The 15,144-nt window shown below is 36.3% G+C and overlaps 1 protein-coding gene across 2 annotated transcripts in view; it reads right to left on the bottom strand.

Annotated features, from left to right (window-relative positions):
• Positions 1-15,144, bottom strand: part of R3HCC1L (R3H domain and coiled-coil containing 1 like) — an 85,868-nt gene that overhangs the window by 5,059 nt on the left and 65,665 nt on the right. For both annotated transcript variants that reach the window (XM_055299820.1, XM_055299819.1), the window contains exons 3-6: positions 11,806-11,981; positions 6,080-6,150; positions 5,093-5,188; positions 4,461-4,601 (exon numbers count right to left, since the gene is read on the bottom strand). In XM_055299820.1, coding sequence (XP_055155795.1) covers positions 4,461-4,601; positions 5,093-5,188; positions 6,080-6,150; positions 11,806-11,981 — 484 coding nt within the window. The remainder of the gene's footprint in view (positions 1-4,460; positions 4,602-5,092; positions 5,189-6,079; positions 6,151-11,805; positions 11,982-15,144) is intronic.

The raw sequence follows: 15,144 nt of genomic DNA, 5'->3' as shown, positions 1-15,144 counted from the left end.
TTAAACCTCAAAATCCCAAATCCCAAATTCATTAATTAAAAGGTTTTCATATGCAGTGTCCAACTCTGGGTCTTATAAAGAAAAACATAGAGGACTTAAGAGTTCAGAGTATAATCTGAACGAAATCAAATAAAGAGTTATGAAGAAAAAGTAACCACTGTCAGTCATATATATATTCTTCAGTCAATGAACATACACACTGAGTATCTTTTTATGAACCAGACACTATGCCAGAGAGCAGAACCCCTCAAGGGGGGGCAACTAGCTATTTTACAGCACTATTTATGGATGGCACATAGATTTCAATTTCCAAGCTAATTCTGATTAATTGGCAGTGATCAAGTCAAAACTCACAAAAAAGTGTCGTAACTGATTAGCATTGTTTGTCATAGAAAACAGATGGGAAGCAGAAGTACATAATACATATTTGTCTTTACTGTCTCATATTATAATGAGCACTAATTTTCTAAGAGCCACATAAATAATAGTATGCTTAATTTGCAAAGCACCTTTCTAAATAAATGTTTTTACACATTAACTTAGGTTGTGCTAAAAAAATTCTCCAGGGTACATCAGGCATTAGTTTTGCTTTGTTAGAAACTAGAGCAGAAAGGTATAAGAGACGTGCCCATAGCAACATAGCTAAAGTTAATGACAAAAACTCTATTACGGATCAGATTTCTTTATTCCTAAATAATTGGCCCCTGATCTCTAAAGATTAGAACAGGATGGTGTCCACATGTTCCCTATTTCTAGAAAGGAAAAAAAGAGGAAACTAGCCTAAACTACTATACAAATTTAAGTTAGACCTAGGGAAGAATTTTTTTGACAGCAAAAGCTGCTAACCATTGGAAGATATAACTAAAAAAAAGCCTGCTATCTTTCACTTTCGGAAGACCTTAAAAAAGATTTTTCCCCCTGGAAAAATTGTTAATTACTCCAAAAGTCCCTTAAAAGGGATTACAGTATTGTAAAAAGAGCATGGGTTTTAATTAGAGAGGCCTTGGTTCAAATGCCTCCTCTCAATTTACCAATTAGGTAATTTTAGGCCAGTTACTTAACTTTCCAGCGCCAGCTCTAAACTGGAGATAATATCTTCCATCACAGAATCATCACAACATATTACATTGCCTGGAGTTGCCTTCCCATCCTTTTAATCACAAAAACTCGTTATGCTTTTAATCTTAAAATCTTCAGAACTAAAAACAAATAATCCCATTAAAAATGGGCAAAATATTTGAACAGATATTTCTCCAAAGAAGACATAACAGATGGCCAAAGACACATAAAAAGATGCTCAACATCATTCATCCTCAGGGAAATGCATATAAAAATCACAATAAGATATCACCTCACACATTGCCAGAATGGCTAAAATCAAAAACATAAGAAACAAGTGTTGGCAAGGATGTGGAGAAATAGGAACTCTTGTGCACTGGTGGAGGGAATGCACACTGGTACAGTCACTGTGGAAGACAGTATGGAGGTTCCTCAAAATATCAAAAATAGCTACCACAGGATCCAGTAATTGCACAACTGGGTACTTTATCCAAAGACTAAAATACACTAATTTGAAAGGATACATGCGCCCCTATGTTTATTGCAGCATTATTTACAAGAGCCAAATTATGGAAGCAGCTTAAGAGTTCATCAATAGATGAATGGATAGAGAAGAGGTGGTATATAAATACAATGGAGTATTAAGCCAAAAGAATAAAACCTTGCCATCTGCAACACCATGGATGGAGCTAGAGAGTGTAATGCTAAGCAAAAGAATACCATATGATTTTTCACTCATATGTGGGATTTAAGAAACAAAACAAAGGAACAAAGGAAAAAAAAGAGACAAACCAAAAACAGACTCTTAACTACACAGAACTGATGGTTACCAGAGGGGCAGTGGGTGGGGGGATGGGTGAAATAGATGACGGGAATTAAGAGTATACTTATCTTGATGAGGGCTGAGTAATGTATAGAATTGTTGAATCACTATATTGTACACCCAAAACTAATTTAACACTGTACATTAACTATACTGGAATTAAAAAAATTCTTCAGAACTGAAGTGAGAAGAAAAACAACTGCTTAAAATCATATTTTCTTCTTTACTCAAGGCAGATACCCTCACTTGATTATAAGTCTTAAGCAGAAAAACAAAGTTTTCCATCTCTCTAATTTTCTCATATAAGAGCACAATGCTTTACACAGGGCAAGTGCCTAGCTGAAATGCTAAATGTTGTTGATAGAGCATTAAAGGAGACCTAAAATAAAAAGGGTACGGCTAAAAAATATGCATTGAAATCTGTGCTAGACTCACCATATAATATTACCACTATTAGTAAAAACAGCAGCAGCTAACATTTATCATATACTTATTACAGGCCCATAGAAACAGGAGAGCACACATTCCGATGGGTTCCAAAGATGACTAAGCATCTTTTGTGGATTATCTCACTTTATTTCCACTTTATGGATGAGGAAACAGAGGCCTCCAGAGAATACATAATCCATCCAACGTCACATAGCCAGTAAATGGTAGAACTTAGAGGTAGATCTAGCCAGCATGATTGTACAATCTATTATGTTATCCACTATGCTGTACTGATCCCTCCCCTTCCAGTGGAAGAAGATCTGGAACAAAAATATCTATTCTGTTTAATACCTAAATGGTACGTTTAATTTCCATAGGAAAAAAAAATCTTTTTTTTTTTTTTTTTTTTTTAAGAAAAAAATATTTAAGTGAGAAGTCTTGGGCTCCATGCAGGAAGCTACAAGAATATCTATCTGCCTAATGCATAAAGAAGTCAAAAAGAGATATATCAGGAATTTTCCACATGCGTTTTCTCAGAGATGAAGAATGGGAGAGCTCTGAAGCATTATAAAGAATCTTCTATAACCTGTACAGCCTCAGCACCAATGGATAAGAGGAACTTATCACAGTGAGTCTCCATTCACAAATAAAGGCCTTCTTTAGAAAAGTAATAGGGTACTCACTGAGCCAACAGTCTCATTTTTAATTGCATCATTGAAATGTCCTCTGTATAAGTGGGCATTTAAAACAAATACTTCAAATGAAGCTGCATGCTAATGTGCTTACAGAAAAATAGAGAGCAATACTTAAGATGGTATCTTTGCAAAACTATTGCTGCAGTACATGTAGAGTTCCAGTTAATATTACATGCATACGGTAGGGAAGCATGAAACACTGCAAAGAGTACTATCTCTCCCTCTAGTTATCTTCTGAAAGATCACACAGAAAGCACTTTCCTCAGAGATAATTAAAAGAGGGTTAAGGATATTATACATTCTCCCTTACTCTAGTTCTATTATTAACATGTATAAAAACAAAAACAAAAAAAACCCGAAAACAGAAAAATTCTCCCTTGTTTCTATATAGTCTGTAAAAGGCCTGAGTGAACATGCATTGGAAAAAATCAAAACTGCCTCATTAAAATCATTAAGGTTTCAAAAATTAGTTGGGTTCAACTCTAAAACTCTAGCACCTGCCATGACACACTCTGTCACTGGTTATCTGGCCAGTGCAGCTGAGAGTCCGCAAGCTGCCTGCTATCACCAAAGCAGAGTGGACAGGAAGTATTAATGGCCTTGTTAGAACCGGCAATAAACAAGGAGTCTGAAACTTCAATTCGTTTTAATGGAAAAATGAAGTTACTTTTTGGTAAGTGGAATTTTCAGAATAAATTGCCTTCACAGGTTCCACAGATCGTGGGCTAAGGCAATGAGACTGTCTAAAGCCTGGAGGTTGATAAAAAGTACTTAAGTGTAAGGCCAGAGTCCCAGGCCTTTACATGTAAGTCAACAGCCTAGAAAAAGGGAAGAGAGATTTTAACCTCTATTCCAAACTACAGGGAAAGAAAAACCCTGCTGTGGATCAGTGGAAATACTTTCTAAGGACATGGAGGTACCGCAAAATAATAAGATAGGTTAATCTAGATGTACTAATGGAGCCACTCAAGACTGTCTTTAAAGAAAAAAATACCTCCTACAGTTACTATCATCCATGTCAGTAGATGGCTTTTCCTTAATTTGTTTTTTACTTTTAATCTAAACCATTAGATAATATCACAGCAATTGTGGCCCTGTAAAACCACAGCAAATGTTTTCTGCTTGGGAGACTACTATGTCTTCACAGGAAAATTTTGCTCAGACTTTGGAGCAGGAACTACAGAAAAAGCCACGGCTGATAAGCTGAGAAGACCGAACCTATCTCCTGGCAAACAACAGTTAAGAGCATGGATTAGGATGCCGTGGTATGTGGAACGGAAGGACAAATCCTACAATGTCTTCCCCCTAAATATAAGGCATGAAAACAATTTCAACACACTTGGAAGGCTCCTAGGAAATGGAAAACAAAATGGAATGGGCTTCATTTTTTTTTTTTTTTTTTTTTTTTTGTGAGCTCTAGAGAATGAGAGAGGAATGCCATCACTTTAACTCACCTCGGGCTTCCTGCAGTTTCTTGAGCTCTGCTTGTCTTTCTGTTTTATTCTGCTTACTTCGAACCCCAAGGGCACTGATGACTAACCTTCTGGCAAGGGCTGCTGAAGTCTCAGGACGCTCCTTTGCTGGCTGGAGGAACTCTGAATGGGAGAAAGGGAGGGAGCAAGAGGAAGTAAGGAAGAGAAAGCACTCTAGCACCAAATGATTTAACTCTGTAATTAACATATAAAATAGACTAACAAGGGCTGCCTCAGCAGTAATTAATACAGGCCAACAGATGATGATCAGAGAAAACTAACATGGCAAAGCACAAACAACCCTGGCTTCCTCATCTGTATTAACACAATTTCTACAGTAACACTTTCAAACAGTTCAACACTGAGGTAAGGTGGAATCAAATGTCATCAGAAAACCGCAGCCACATTGCTTGGCTGTAACTCCCACCCTCTCTCCAAGTGGCTGCTCAGATGCCATATTTCCAACATAGCCTTTGTCTTTTCTTTAAAAACACACTTCCTTTAACACTAAAAATAAAAGTGATATGTCTTTAGAATGCTAGATGAGGTACAAGTGCTGGAAAAACAGTAACACAACCATCAACAAGAAAAAGCCCCTGAGATTATAGGCTCACCGGCATAAGCTCTAGCTTTGGCCTTGGCTGCTCTTGTGGCCTGTGACAAGGGCCGGATTTTCACCATGGTATGTTTACTACCCAGAGCATCACGAGCTGCAAAGAGGAATAAATATAAGGAAGTAGAAGTATGAAGAAGAGTGATACAAAAGAAAATTTAAGGCTAACCCTCAAAGTATTTCCTAGATGTCTAGATGTTACAGTTTTATTTTTCATGGCAAGTTAAAGAGGTGGTCAGCTCTAGAAAATCCATAAACAACCTGGCAAGTGATTATTTTAGATCAGGGATCAGCAAACTATGATTTTGTGACCAAATCCAGCCAACCACCTGTTTTTGTAACATTTTATTGAAATAGAGCCATTTCTATTCATTTGAATACTGTTTAAGGATGCTTTCTTATTACAACAGCAGAATTGAGTAGTGACAGAGATCTTATACCCTAAAATATTTACTATCTGATCCTTTACAGTTGCAGACCTCTATTCCAGGTGGTTCAGACAGAAACTAACATCTCTAATTTCTTTGAATGCCTCTGTATCACATCGATCATGAGGCTAATAAGTAAAAAAGGCCCAACATATATTCAGAAAGTAGGTATTATAATCTCTCACTAGAAAGGTTCAAGGGCTACTTCAAATTCATTTGCCTAGGTGGGGAAAAAAAAGTCACAATCTTAATTTTTAAGATTTAGTAACACTGGCTTCTTAAATTTCTACCTATAATCTATGTATGATCATAACTGACAGTTATACAGCATGTAACACTGGAAGGAGCTGGCTCTCTCTCCAAATTACTACTGGATTAAGGTGAAAAGGGAGAGGGAGAGCACATGGGTACAAAGTACTATGCCTCAAAAACCTGTATGTGCCATTTATCTACACCGGTTGAATAAAATGCCAACGGGCTAGAACACAAAGGAAGTAAGAACAAGTAGCAGGAGAAAATAGACAATAAGGGAAGAACACTGCAATCCACTGGGTGAATACCTGTAATTGGACTGGAGAATACTCCTAGGGCATGTGTGTCATCCACCCATTTTATATCAAATCCTTTCTTTCTGTAACAAAACAACACAATTTTATTTCTTAAAATAAAATTTACTTTTATAAAACATCTTTCAAATAGAGTCTCATAAAGCATTTCATGATGAGATAAACACTCAACGAGCGCACAGGTGGAATGGGGATAATGACACAAAAAACAGCTTGGAGGACAGAAGAAGCCACTGAATTTTAAAAGCAATTATACCATCATAAAGAACTACCTGGGACTATTTTACATTCCCAGCCATTTTACAGACACCAACTAATTAATCCTCACATGTCCCTTGGGGAGGTAATGTATTTATCATGCTATTTACAAGAGATGTTCTTATGGGCACAGAACAAGAAGAGGTGAAAAGAGGAAGCAGAGGAGAGGTAGAAGAATAGTGCAAGAGGAGGTAGGCAGGGAAGGTCACCTGGATTTAATGCAAATGAAAGCTCATCGACAGACGGAGAGGGAGAGGGAGATATGTCATTCAGAGCAAGAAACTGGGATGCCTGGGTGGCTCAGTGTTGAGCATCTGCCTTCAGCTCAGGACGTGATCCCGGAATCCTGTGATCACGTCCCACACTGGGCTCCCCTCAAGGAGCCTGCTACTCCCTCTGCCTGTGTCTCTGCCTCTCTCTCTGTGTCTCTCATGAATAAATAAAATCTTAAAAAAAAAAAAAAAAACAGAGCAAGAAACAAACCCTCAAACCAAAACAAAAAAATCAAGGAATTGAGAAAAACTGACCTGTTCTTTCTAGTTGGAGAAAGTAAGAAAGGGAAAACAGGAAAGAACTGCAGCAAAGTTAGAAAAATTCAGGATAAAAGATAATCAAGATTAGAGAAACATCAGACAAAATTAGAAAAGAATGACTGTTAAAAATACGTTTATTGTGGAACAGAGCTACATTGCAGTGAGCACAATGACTATCAAAATGATGATATTTTTTCAGCTAGGAACTTAAAAACTATTCATAGATTCAACATAGCTCTTCTGTAGAAAGGGCATGGGGTTGAGGGTCAGATACTATAGGAGTCAGCATTCTGCCACCTTGAGATCTTGGGCAGATTTAACTTCTCTTGAAGCTAGGTCTGTTCATCTATAGAAATGGGCATAGCACTTTCCAAACAGAGTTATTATGAAAATGGAAATGAGATCCTCTGTGACAAGGCAAAGAGCACAGTGTTGAGCACTTATGGGCATTTAATAAATGAATGGTGCTCATTATTTTTTACAACTAATAGCAATATTCATCAGAAATACTATTAATATTGATAAAGGTAGTGACTAAAATATAAAGTTGACTCAGGTATTTGACCCTCGGACATTATTATAGACTTTTGCACTGTGACCTTGACTTTATTTTTCTAAAGCACTATAAAGAAAGAAAAAGAGACAACAGCTAAAATATCTTCCTTCAGTCAAGAAAAAAATTCCTTTGAGGAAAAAAGGAATGAAGAAGGCTTTGAAGGTTAGTTAAAGAATTTCCTGAATGTAAGAGTAAGTCTGACCACGGCATAAAATGACCACAGGGGTTGGAGACTGAAAAAGTTCAATAGCAGAAGAGCCTATATAATAAGAGTCTACAAAAAAAGTTAGAAAAAGACCTTAGATGAGATCTGGAGCGCCTTTTAGACTTTGGAATTTCATAATCCTTTAAAATGCTTCTCCTTTTTTAGGAATGTTTTTGGGTTTGATAGAAAAATGGTCTATTAAAGGTAAAATTAGGAAGAAACAAAGCAAAGGGAAATTAATAATTCATAAGAATTAATTAGCCTTTAGGAAATTCTAGACATCAACAAAGCTAATCTTTGATTTTAAAAATCATCATTACTAATAACAATCTAAAATAGTTCTACTTTGAAATTAAAGCTCACTGCTTTTTCAAATCTATTAGGCACTTTATATGGAACAGGTGCTGATACAAGGTCTTAACATGTTAATGAATTCGGCTAACTGACCAACCCTATACAATTAGCATAAGGTCTATGGAAAGATTAGCCATCCTCCAGGATCCAGTCACCCCCTTACTTTTTTTAGTTATAGAACTGATACCCTCCCCTCATCCAAATTTAAGTGAGGTGCGTGGCTGCTAGCTAGTTTTGCCTGTTCTAGAACTTTATAGAAAAACGGGGTGCTTGTTTTTGTACATAAAATTTCACTGAATACAGCTATGCTCATTTGTTTACATACTGTCTGTGGCTGCTTTTGTGCAATGATGGCAGAAGTGCCTAAAATATTTCTTATCTGGCCCTTTAAGGAAAAGTAGGGGGTTAAACCCTAACAGAATTTTACAAATTCAAGATCTACATGAGTTGAATTTTAAATTAAAATTTGTAATATCAGATAACAGACCTACTTTTTTTTAATATCAGGGTTAGAGTGTTAAAGTATAATCCTTCTTGCTATTGACTTCTTCCAGATCCTGAAGATCTCTTTCTTAGTAATTTTCTTTCTTCCTTCCTTCCTTCCTTCCTTCCTTCCTTCCTTCCTTCCTTCCTTCCTTCCTTCCTTCTTTCTTTCTTTCTTTCTTTCTTCTTTCTTTCTTTCTTTCTTTCTTTCTTTCTTTCTTTCTTTCTTTCTTTCTTTCTTTCTTTCTTTCTTTCTTTCTTTCTTTCTTTCTTTCTTTCTTTCTTTCGTTTCTTGATTCCTGAAGCTTATTTTCTTCTTATAAGTTAAAGATACAGAGGTATACTTCTGATTCTCTTAGCTTGTCCTATACATGTATGAACTATGTACATAAGAAGAATTAGTGCAATTGTTTTCAAACCCACTTATGTCAGTTTTGATTTATATGTTCATTACATAATTTAGTAAAATTAAAACAATGAAATATGAGTGTGAAAAAGAAAGATGTTGTGTCTACAAAATCAACTGAATGCTTTGCAAGAATAGAGAGAATGGTGAAGTCACTAAAAAATCCAAAAATGAGGGGGTGCCTGGTGGCTCAGTTGGTTGAGTATCTGCCTTTGGCTCACTCAGGTCATGATCCCAGGGTCTTGGGATCAAGCCCCACGTTGGGCTCCCAGCTTGGCGGAGAGCCTGCTTCTCCCTCTCCTGCTACTCCCCTTGCTTGTATGCTCATGCACTCTCTGTTGAATAAATAAATTTTTAAAATCTTAAGAAAAAAATCCAAAAATGATTATCAATTATGTTTTACCAAAATAGCTCTAAAAGAGAAAACGTTTTAACCTATCAGGAGTAAGCACTCAGATGACTCTAAAGGTTTATTAAAGTTCTCACTCCACTTTAGTTGATGTATTATGAGGATAATCTAAAAGAACTCTTCTATCAATAGGCCAGTAATTTATTTATTTTTTTTTTTAAAAGGACTTTATGTATCTTTTTATTTTATTTTTTTTATTTATGATAGTCATACAGAGAGAGAGAGAGAGAGGCAGAGACACAGGCAGAGGGAGAAGCAGGCTCCATGCACCGGGAGCCCGACGTGGGATTCGATCCCGGGTCTCCAGGATCGCGCCCTGGGCCAAAGGCAGGCGCCAAACCGCTGCGCCACCCAGGGATCCCGAGGCCAGTAATTTAAAAGAAAAAAAAAAAAAAGGCCTCGGCACCACATCAAAGACTGCCAAGTGACTAGACATTTATATGTGTTGTTAAACTAGTTGAGACACACAACGATCATTTTTTACCATTCTCCACTTGACTATTTCTATCTCAGTGGTCAGAATAACCTCAAATCAATAATTTAATTTACAGTGCTGCTGAACTTTTAGGGCCCTTGGTGCTTGGCAGAAGAAAACATGTAACCTCTCCGGAGAAATCTTCTACTGTAGACTTCAATTCCCATAAATAAAATTCCAAGGAAACTAGTTGGCTCACAGTAAAAAAAATAAATAAATAAGTAAACCTCTAAAAAAAGCAAGGTACCAAGAGTGAGAATTTGCAGAAACAGAACTAAAAGATTTCAGGTAAAGGGATTACCAGACAGACCACAGAATGTCTACGTTTAATACTTAAGAAATTGTTTGAATCTTGAAAATATTTTAGAAAAAAAACAAGAAACTATAAAATGCCCATATAGATTTTAAAGAGAGAGAACTTAGAAAAATGAAAAACATAGATGAAATTTAAACATTCAACAGACAGATTTACAGCAAATTAAACACAGCTGAAGAAAAAATTAGTGAACTGGAAATTAAAGCTCTTTACCTCTAACTATTCAGAATGTAAAAGAGACAAACATGGAAAACAAAAAAAGAGATGTAAAAAGAGGATTAAATGAGAAGGTCTAATATATATTTTCTTGGCATCTTAGAGAAGGTAAAAGAGAAAGACTGGCAAAAAGGCACTACCTAAAGAGATAATGTAAAAATCAATGAAAAATAAAAACTCACTGATTTAAGAAGCTCAAGTAATCTTGAGAAGAATAAATTTTTAAAGAAGCAAAGACACATCATACTAAAATACACAAAACAAGAAAAAAGAGAAACCTAAGAGCAACCAAAGAGAAAAGACAGATTACATTCAAAAGCAACAGTTGTGAACTTACAGCTGCTTACACTCCATAAAGCCAGTAAACTAAATCTGCACATTTCTTAATTTTTTTTTATTTATTTATGATAGTCACAGAGAGAGAGAGAGAGAGAGAGAGAGAGAGAGAGAGAGAGAGGCAGAGACATAGGCAGAGGGAGAAGCAGGCTCCATGCACTGGGAGCCTGACGTGGGATTCGATCCTGGGACTCCAGGATCGCGCCCTGGGCCAAAGGCAGGCGCCAAACCGCTGCGCCATCCAGGGATCCCCAAATCTGCACATTTCTGAGAGAAAAATAACTGCCTACCTAGAATTCAATACCTCACAAACATCTTTGAAAAATGAGGCTGAAATAACACCATTAAAGAAACAACAACAAAAAACCAAATGGGTTTGTTAATAGCAGATTGTTACTAAACTAAATGGTAAAAGAATATATTCCATGCAGGAAGAAAAAGATTTCAGATGGAAGATATGAGATGCAAGAGGTATAAATGAAAAACACAGGAAGTAGATAAATTAGAATGCTATGTAAAATACTAACAGAAAATGGAGTATAAAAAGAAAAAAAAATTAAAAAGAAAATAGTCACAAGAGCATATTAGTTGGGGGTGGTGGAAAGGGAGGGAATTGGATTGGGAAATGGAGTTCAAAGCCCTTATAGTATTTGGAAAGAGTATAAAAATATTAACTTTAGCCATTGATAAGTTAAGCATGCAGTTTGTAATTTCTAAAGTAACCATCAAAGAATAGAAACACAGTATCATTTCCAAATAAAATATAATGAGAAAAAAATACCTCATCAATCCAAAAGAAGGCAAGAAAGAAGAGAAAAAGACGAAACAAGTAAACACAAAAAAAGATGGCAGGCATACATCTAAATATATCAATAATTATAACAACTATAAACAGACTAAATGCACCATGAAGACATCCAGAAGTCATCACTGAAGATATTCTTCTTAAATGCCTAAAATGAGGTCTAAAAAGACTATTTGGCATTTTTAAAGAACTTTAGAAGACAGGCTTGATACAGGAGATTTCCAACGGATTTGGAGAAGACAATAAACAAAACTGATGCTAAAGTAAACAACAGGGAATATGCAAACAAGAGATGATTTTTCAGAAGACATTTTAAGAAAACTTCATCCCACCTTCCCAAGTATGCCCAACCAATTGCAAATACTTACTGATAACTGCAGAAAACCCGCAGGAGGTCTTCAGTACGAAATTCTTGGGGGAAGTCATAAATTTCAATGACATGTGGAAATTCACAATCACTGAGGTCAATATCAGGAACTTCATGGTTGTAATAATCAAATCTAGGTTCCTGGATACTTTCTCTATTCTTCATATTCCCTGATAACTAGGGAAGAAGCAGCAAGTAAGTGACTGTTATATCAAGCCAGAGAATTCTAAAATATCCTACCATGTGTAAATAATTCTTGTCTCCATATTCCAATTCCTTAACCTTTAGCGCTGTCTCTGTATTAATGCTTTTTGTGAATACAATAATGACCTGGGGTCTATCATTCAGTTTATATTAACATGTGGAATACAGGGGGTACCTGGGTAGCTCAGCTCAGATCATAAGCCCATGGTTCTGGAATAGAGACCCACGTCAGGCTCCCTGCTCAACGGGGAATCTGCTTCTCCCTCTCCCTCTGTACCCTCCTCCCCCACTCATGCTCGCTCACTCTCTCTCTCTCTCAAATAAATCTTTTTTTAAAATGTAGAATACTTAAAAAGGTGTTGAAATTCCAACAAAGATAGGCAATGCATGAAACTTAACTTGCATCTATCAACTAGAATGTGAGAAAATGTAGAATGATTAATGTGGTGAGTTACAAATGGTACATCTTAGAAAATGAATTTCAGAAAATAGCTGGAGATGAATTAATAACATTTGTTTTATTTGAGCTTATTGATCAGGCTCATCTCAGTTTCTTTTCTGGAAGTAAACAAAAACAACACAAATTTTAAAAATGAAAACACTGTTAGCTTACTTTCTGGTGCATGTAGTTTACAAAGGAATTTGTTAAGACAAATATAAGTGATAAAAGCAATTATATTTAAGGTCTCTAGCATGACAGCTACCTATAGGAATTCTCACATAGCAGATTAGTAAAAAAAAAAAAAAAACTAACAGTAATGAAAAATACTTAAAATTCTACTGTCCTATGAAAAAACTGAAGGCTATTAACTATTTCACATTTCTGGAAGCAGAAAGGAAGGGGGAAAATGATAAGGTAGGTAGCAAAGCCAAAACAGTCATTTTGTCTGTCATTCACCTGTTAAAAAACCTAGCTCCTACTATTGACCACCCAAAGCCCTCAGACCTGAGAATGTCTTCTCCCTGTTAAATCAAAAGTCCAACTAGGTCTCTTCCAGATTTTCCCTCATTTATATTCTGCCTCACTGCCCATCAAATGAGGAAATGAGAACTTACAATGCCAAGGATACATCTCCTTTTCTTGCAGAAGTAAAAAATGGATTCGAGAATTTTATTTGGGAGGAAGAAGAAAGGGAAGATGATAATAGGTAAAGTCAACAAAAATGTTCCTTTATTGTTGTACCTCTAGTTCCTTTTCTCCATTAACCTTTAGTTTACATCTAAAAAATATAAGAATAAATATAGCACCTATACCCACAGATAGGTGTGTGGATTAAATGATTTTTAAGTGCTCAGCACACTAAGTATAATACTTATATATTACCTAAGTATTCAATGAATTCAACCCACTTAATTAAATTTTAACTGAGTGCCGAATCTATTACAGGCCAAGTGCCATGTTATTTCCACTCTGCTTAGGATGTAGAAAGCAGGAAGAGAATATTCTTTCCATCATAATAATGAAAAAAGATTAGGTGATCCATAAAATCATTAACTCTTCTCAAATTTACCACATGGCTGAGTATGCAAGACAACAAAAAAACCCCTGAAATCCCAAGAGTGACAAGTCCCTCCAAAGAGAGAACACAGAAACTGTTTTGCCACTGGCAGATTATGATCAAAAAAGCGGGCACTACAAAAGTGGGCAAGGAGGAATCAGCTAAACTTAAATTCTTAAAAGCCTAAAGAGGGCTGGTCTATCAGTTTAAAATAACCCAGAGCCCCAGAGACAAGGAAGGTATGCAGTCATTTCTAAGTCTATCCATATGCCAGTGCCACACTGTCTTGATTACTGTAGTTTTATAACAGCTTTTGAAATCAGAAAGTTTGAGTCTTCCTACTTTTCCCTGCTTTTTCAAAATCATCTTGGCTATTATGGTCCCTTGGATTTCCATATAAATTTAAGGATCAGCTTGTCAATTTCTGCCCAAAAAGGGGGAGGGGAGCTGGAATTTGTTATGTTTGTAAATCAATTTGAGAAGTATCTCAACATTTTAAGATTTTATTTATTTATTCGACAGAGAGAGAGTGCAGGTGCGCAAGCACAAGCAGGGGCAGCAGCAGAGGGACAGGGAAAAGCAGGCTCCTCAAATGAGCAGGGAGCCCAACTTAGGGCTCGATCCCACAGCTGAAGGCAGACACCTAACTGACTGAGCCACCTGGGTGCCCCAAGAAGTATCTCAACAATATTAAGAAAAGATGAACATGGGATATCTTTTTATTTATTTAGGTCTTAATTTCTTCCAACAATGTTTTGTAGTTTCTGAAGTACAAGTTTCATACTTCTTTTGTGAAATTACTAAATAGTTTTTAAATGCAATTATAAATGGAACTGTTTTCCTAATTTCATTTTTGGATTTCTGGCTTTGCCTCTTTGAGTTACTCTGCAAAAACCAAAACAAATCACATGTCTGTGCATTTATAAATTGGGGCTAAATACTGCATTGTGAGAGGTAAACAATGCAAGACTACAATACCTTGGAATTATAAATCCTAAGAACTGATTATAAAGAGGAAGGAAAAGAGGCACAATGGTCTGGCAGGAACATTTGATTATGGTCCTTTGTTCGAATCCAGTCAGTAAAATTGAACTTATATATGTCTATCTCATTTCTAAGGAAACTATTCAGTGTTTTGGCTTCTGGGACTGGTTAAATACAAAGTGTTAATAATATAAAAACACACAATTCTTATTCTACATTTCAAAATAATGGATATAAAGCCTGCAAATTACATACTACTGACCAGTTTTTCCTATCACACATCACTGTTATCAGGGATTCCTAACTTTTCCAAGGAGGAGGAAGAACTTCATTTTATTTTCCCATGGTACTGATATTGGTGAGATCAGTTTACATTTCTACTGGTAACACATTTTTTGTGCAGGTAGAGTGATAGGTAGGACGCCATACTGTTAATGGCACTTTCCCTACTGAGAATCTCAGCCAAACATGACAGGGAGCCTTGACAGAGTAAAGAGAGAGTTTGTGACAGTGAAGAGAGAAATGCCCGAGGACAATATGGAATGAAGTGAGGATGAGAGCAAGACTGTGAAGGGAAGTGAGGGGGTGGGGCCGATGTCACAGAGGGATTAGACAAGGCAATACACACAGCTTTAAGGAGAGGTGCTAAAATT

The sequence above is a fragment of the Nyctereutes procyonoides genome, unplaced genomic scaffold (assembly GCF_905146905.1).
Source record: "Nyctereutes procyonoides isolate TBG_1078 unplaced genomic scaffold, NYPRO_anot_genome, whole genome shotgun sequence".
In the NCBI taxonomy this organism is placed as follows: Eukaryota; Metazoa; Chordata; class Mammalia; order Carnivora; family Canidae; genus Nyctereutes; species Nyctereutes procyonoides.
The sequence above is the reverse complement of the archived record's forward strand: the minus strand, read 5'-3'. Positions and strand labels throughout refer to the sequence as shown.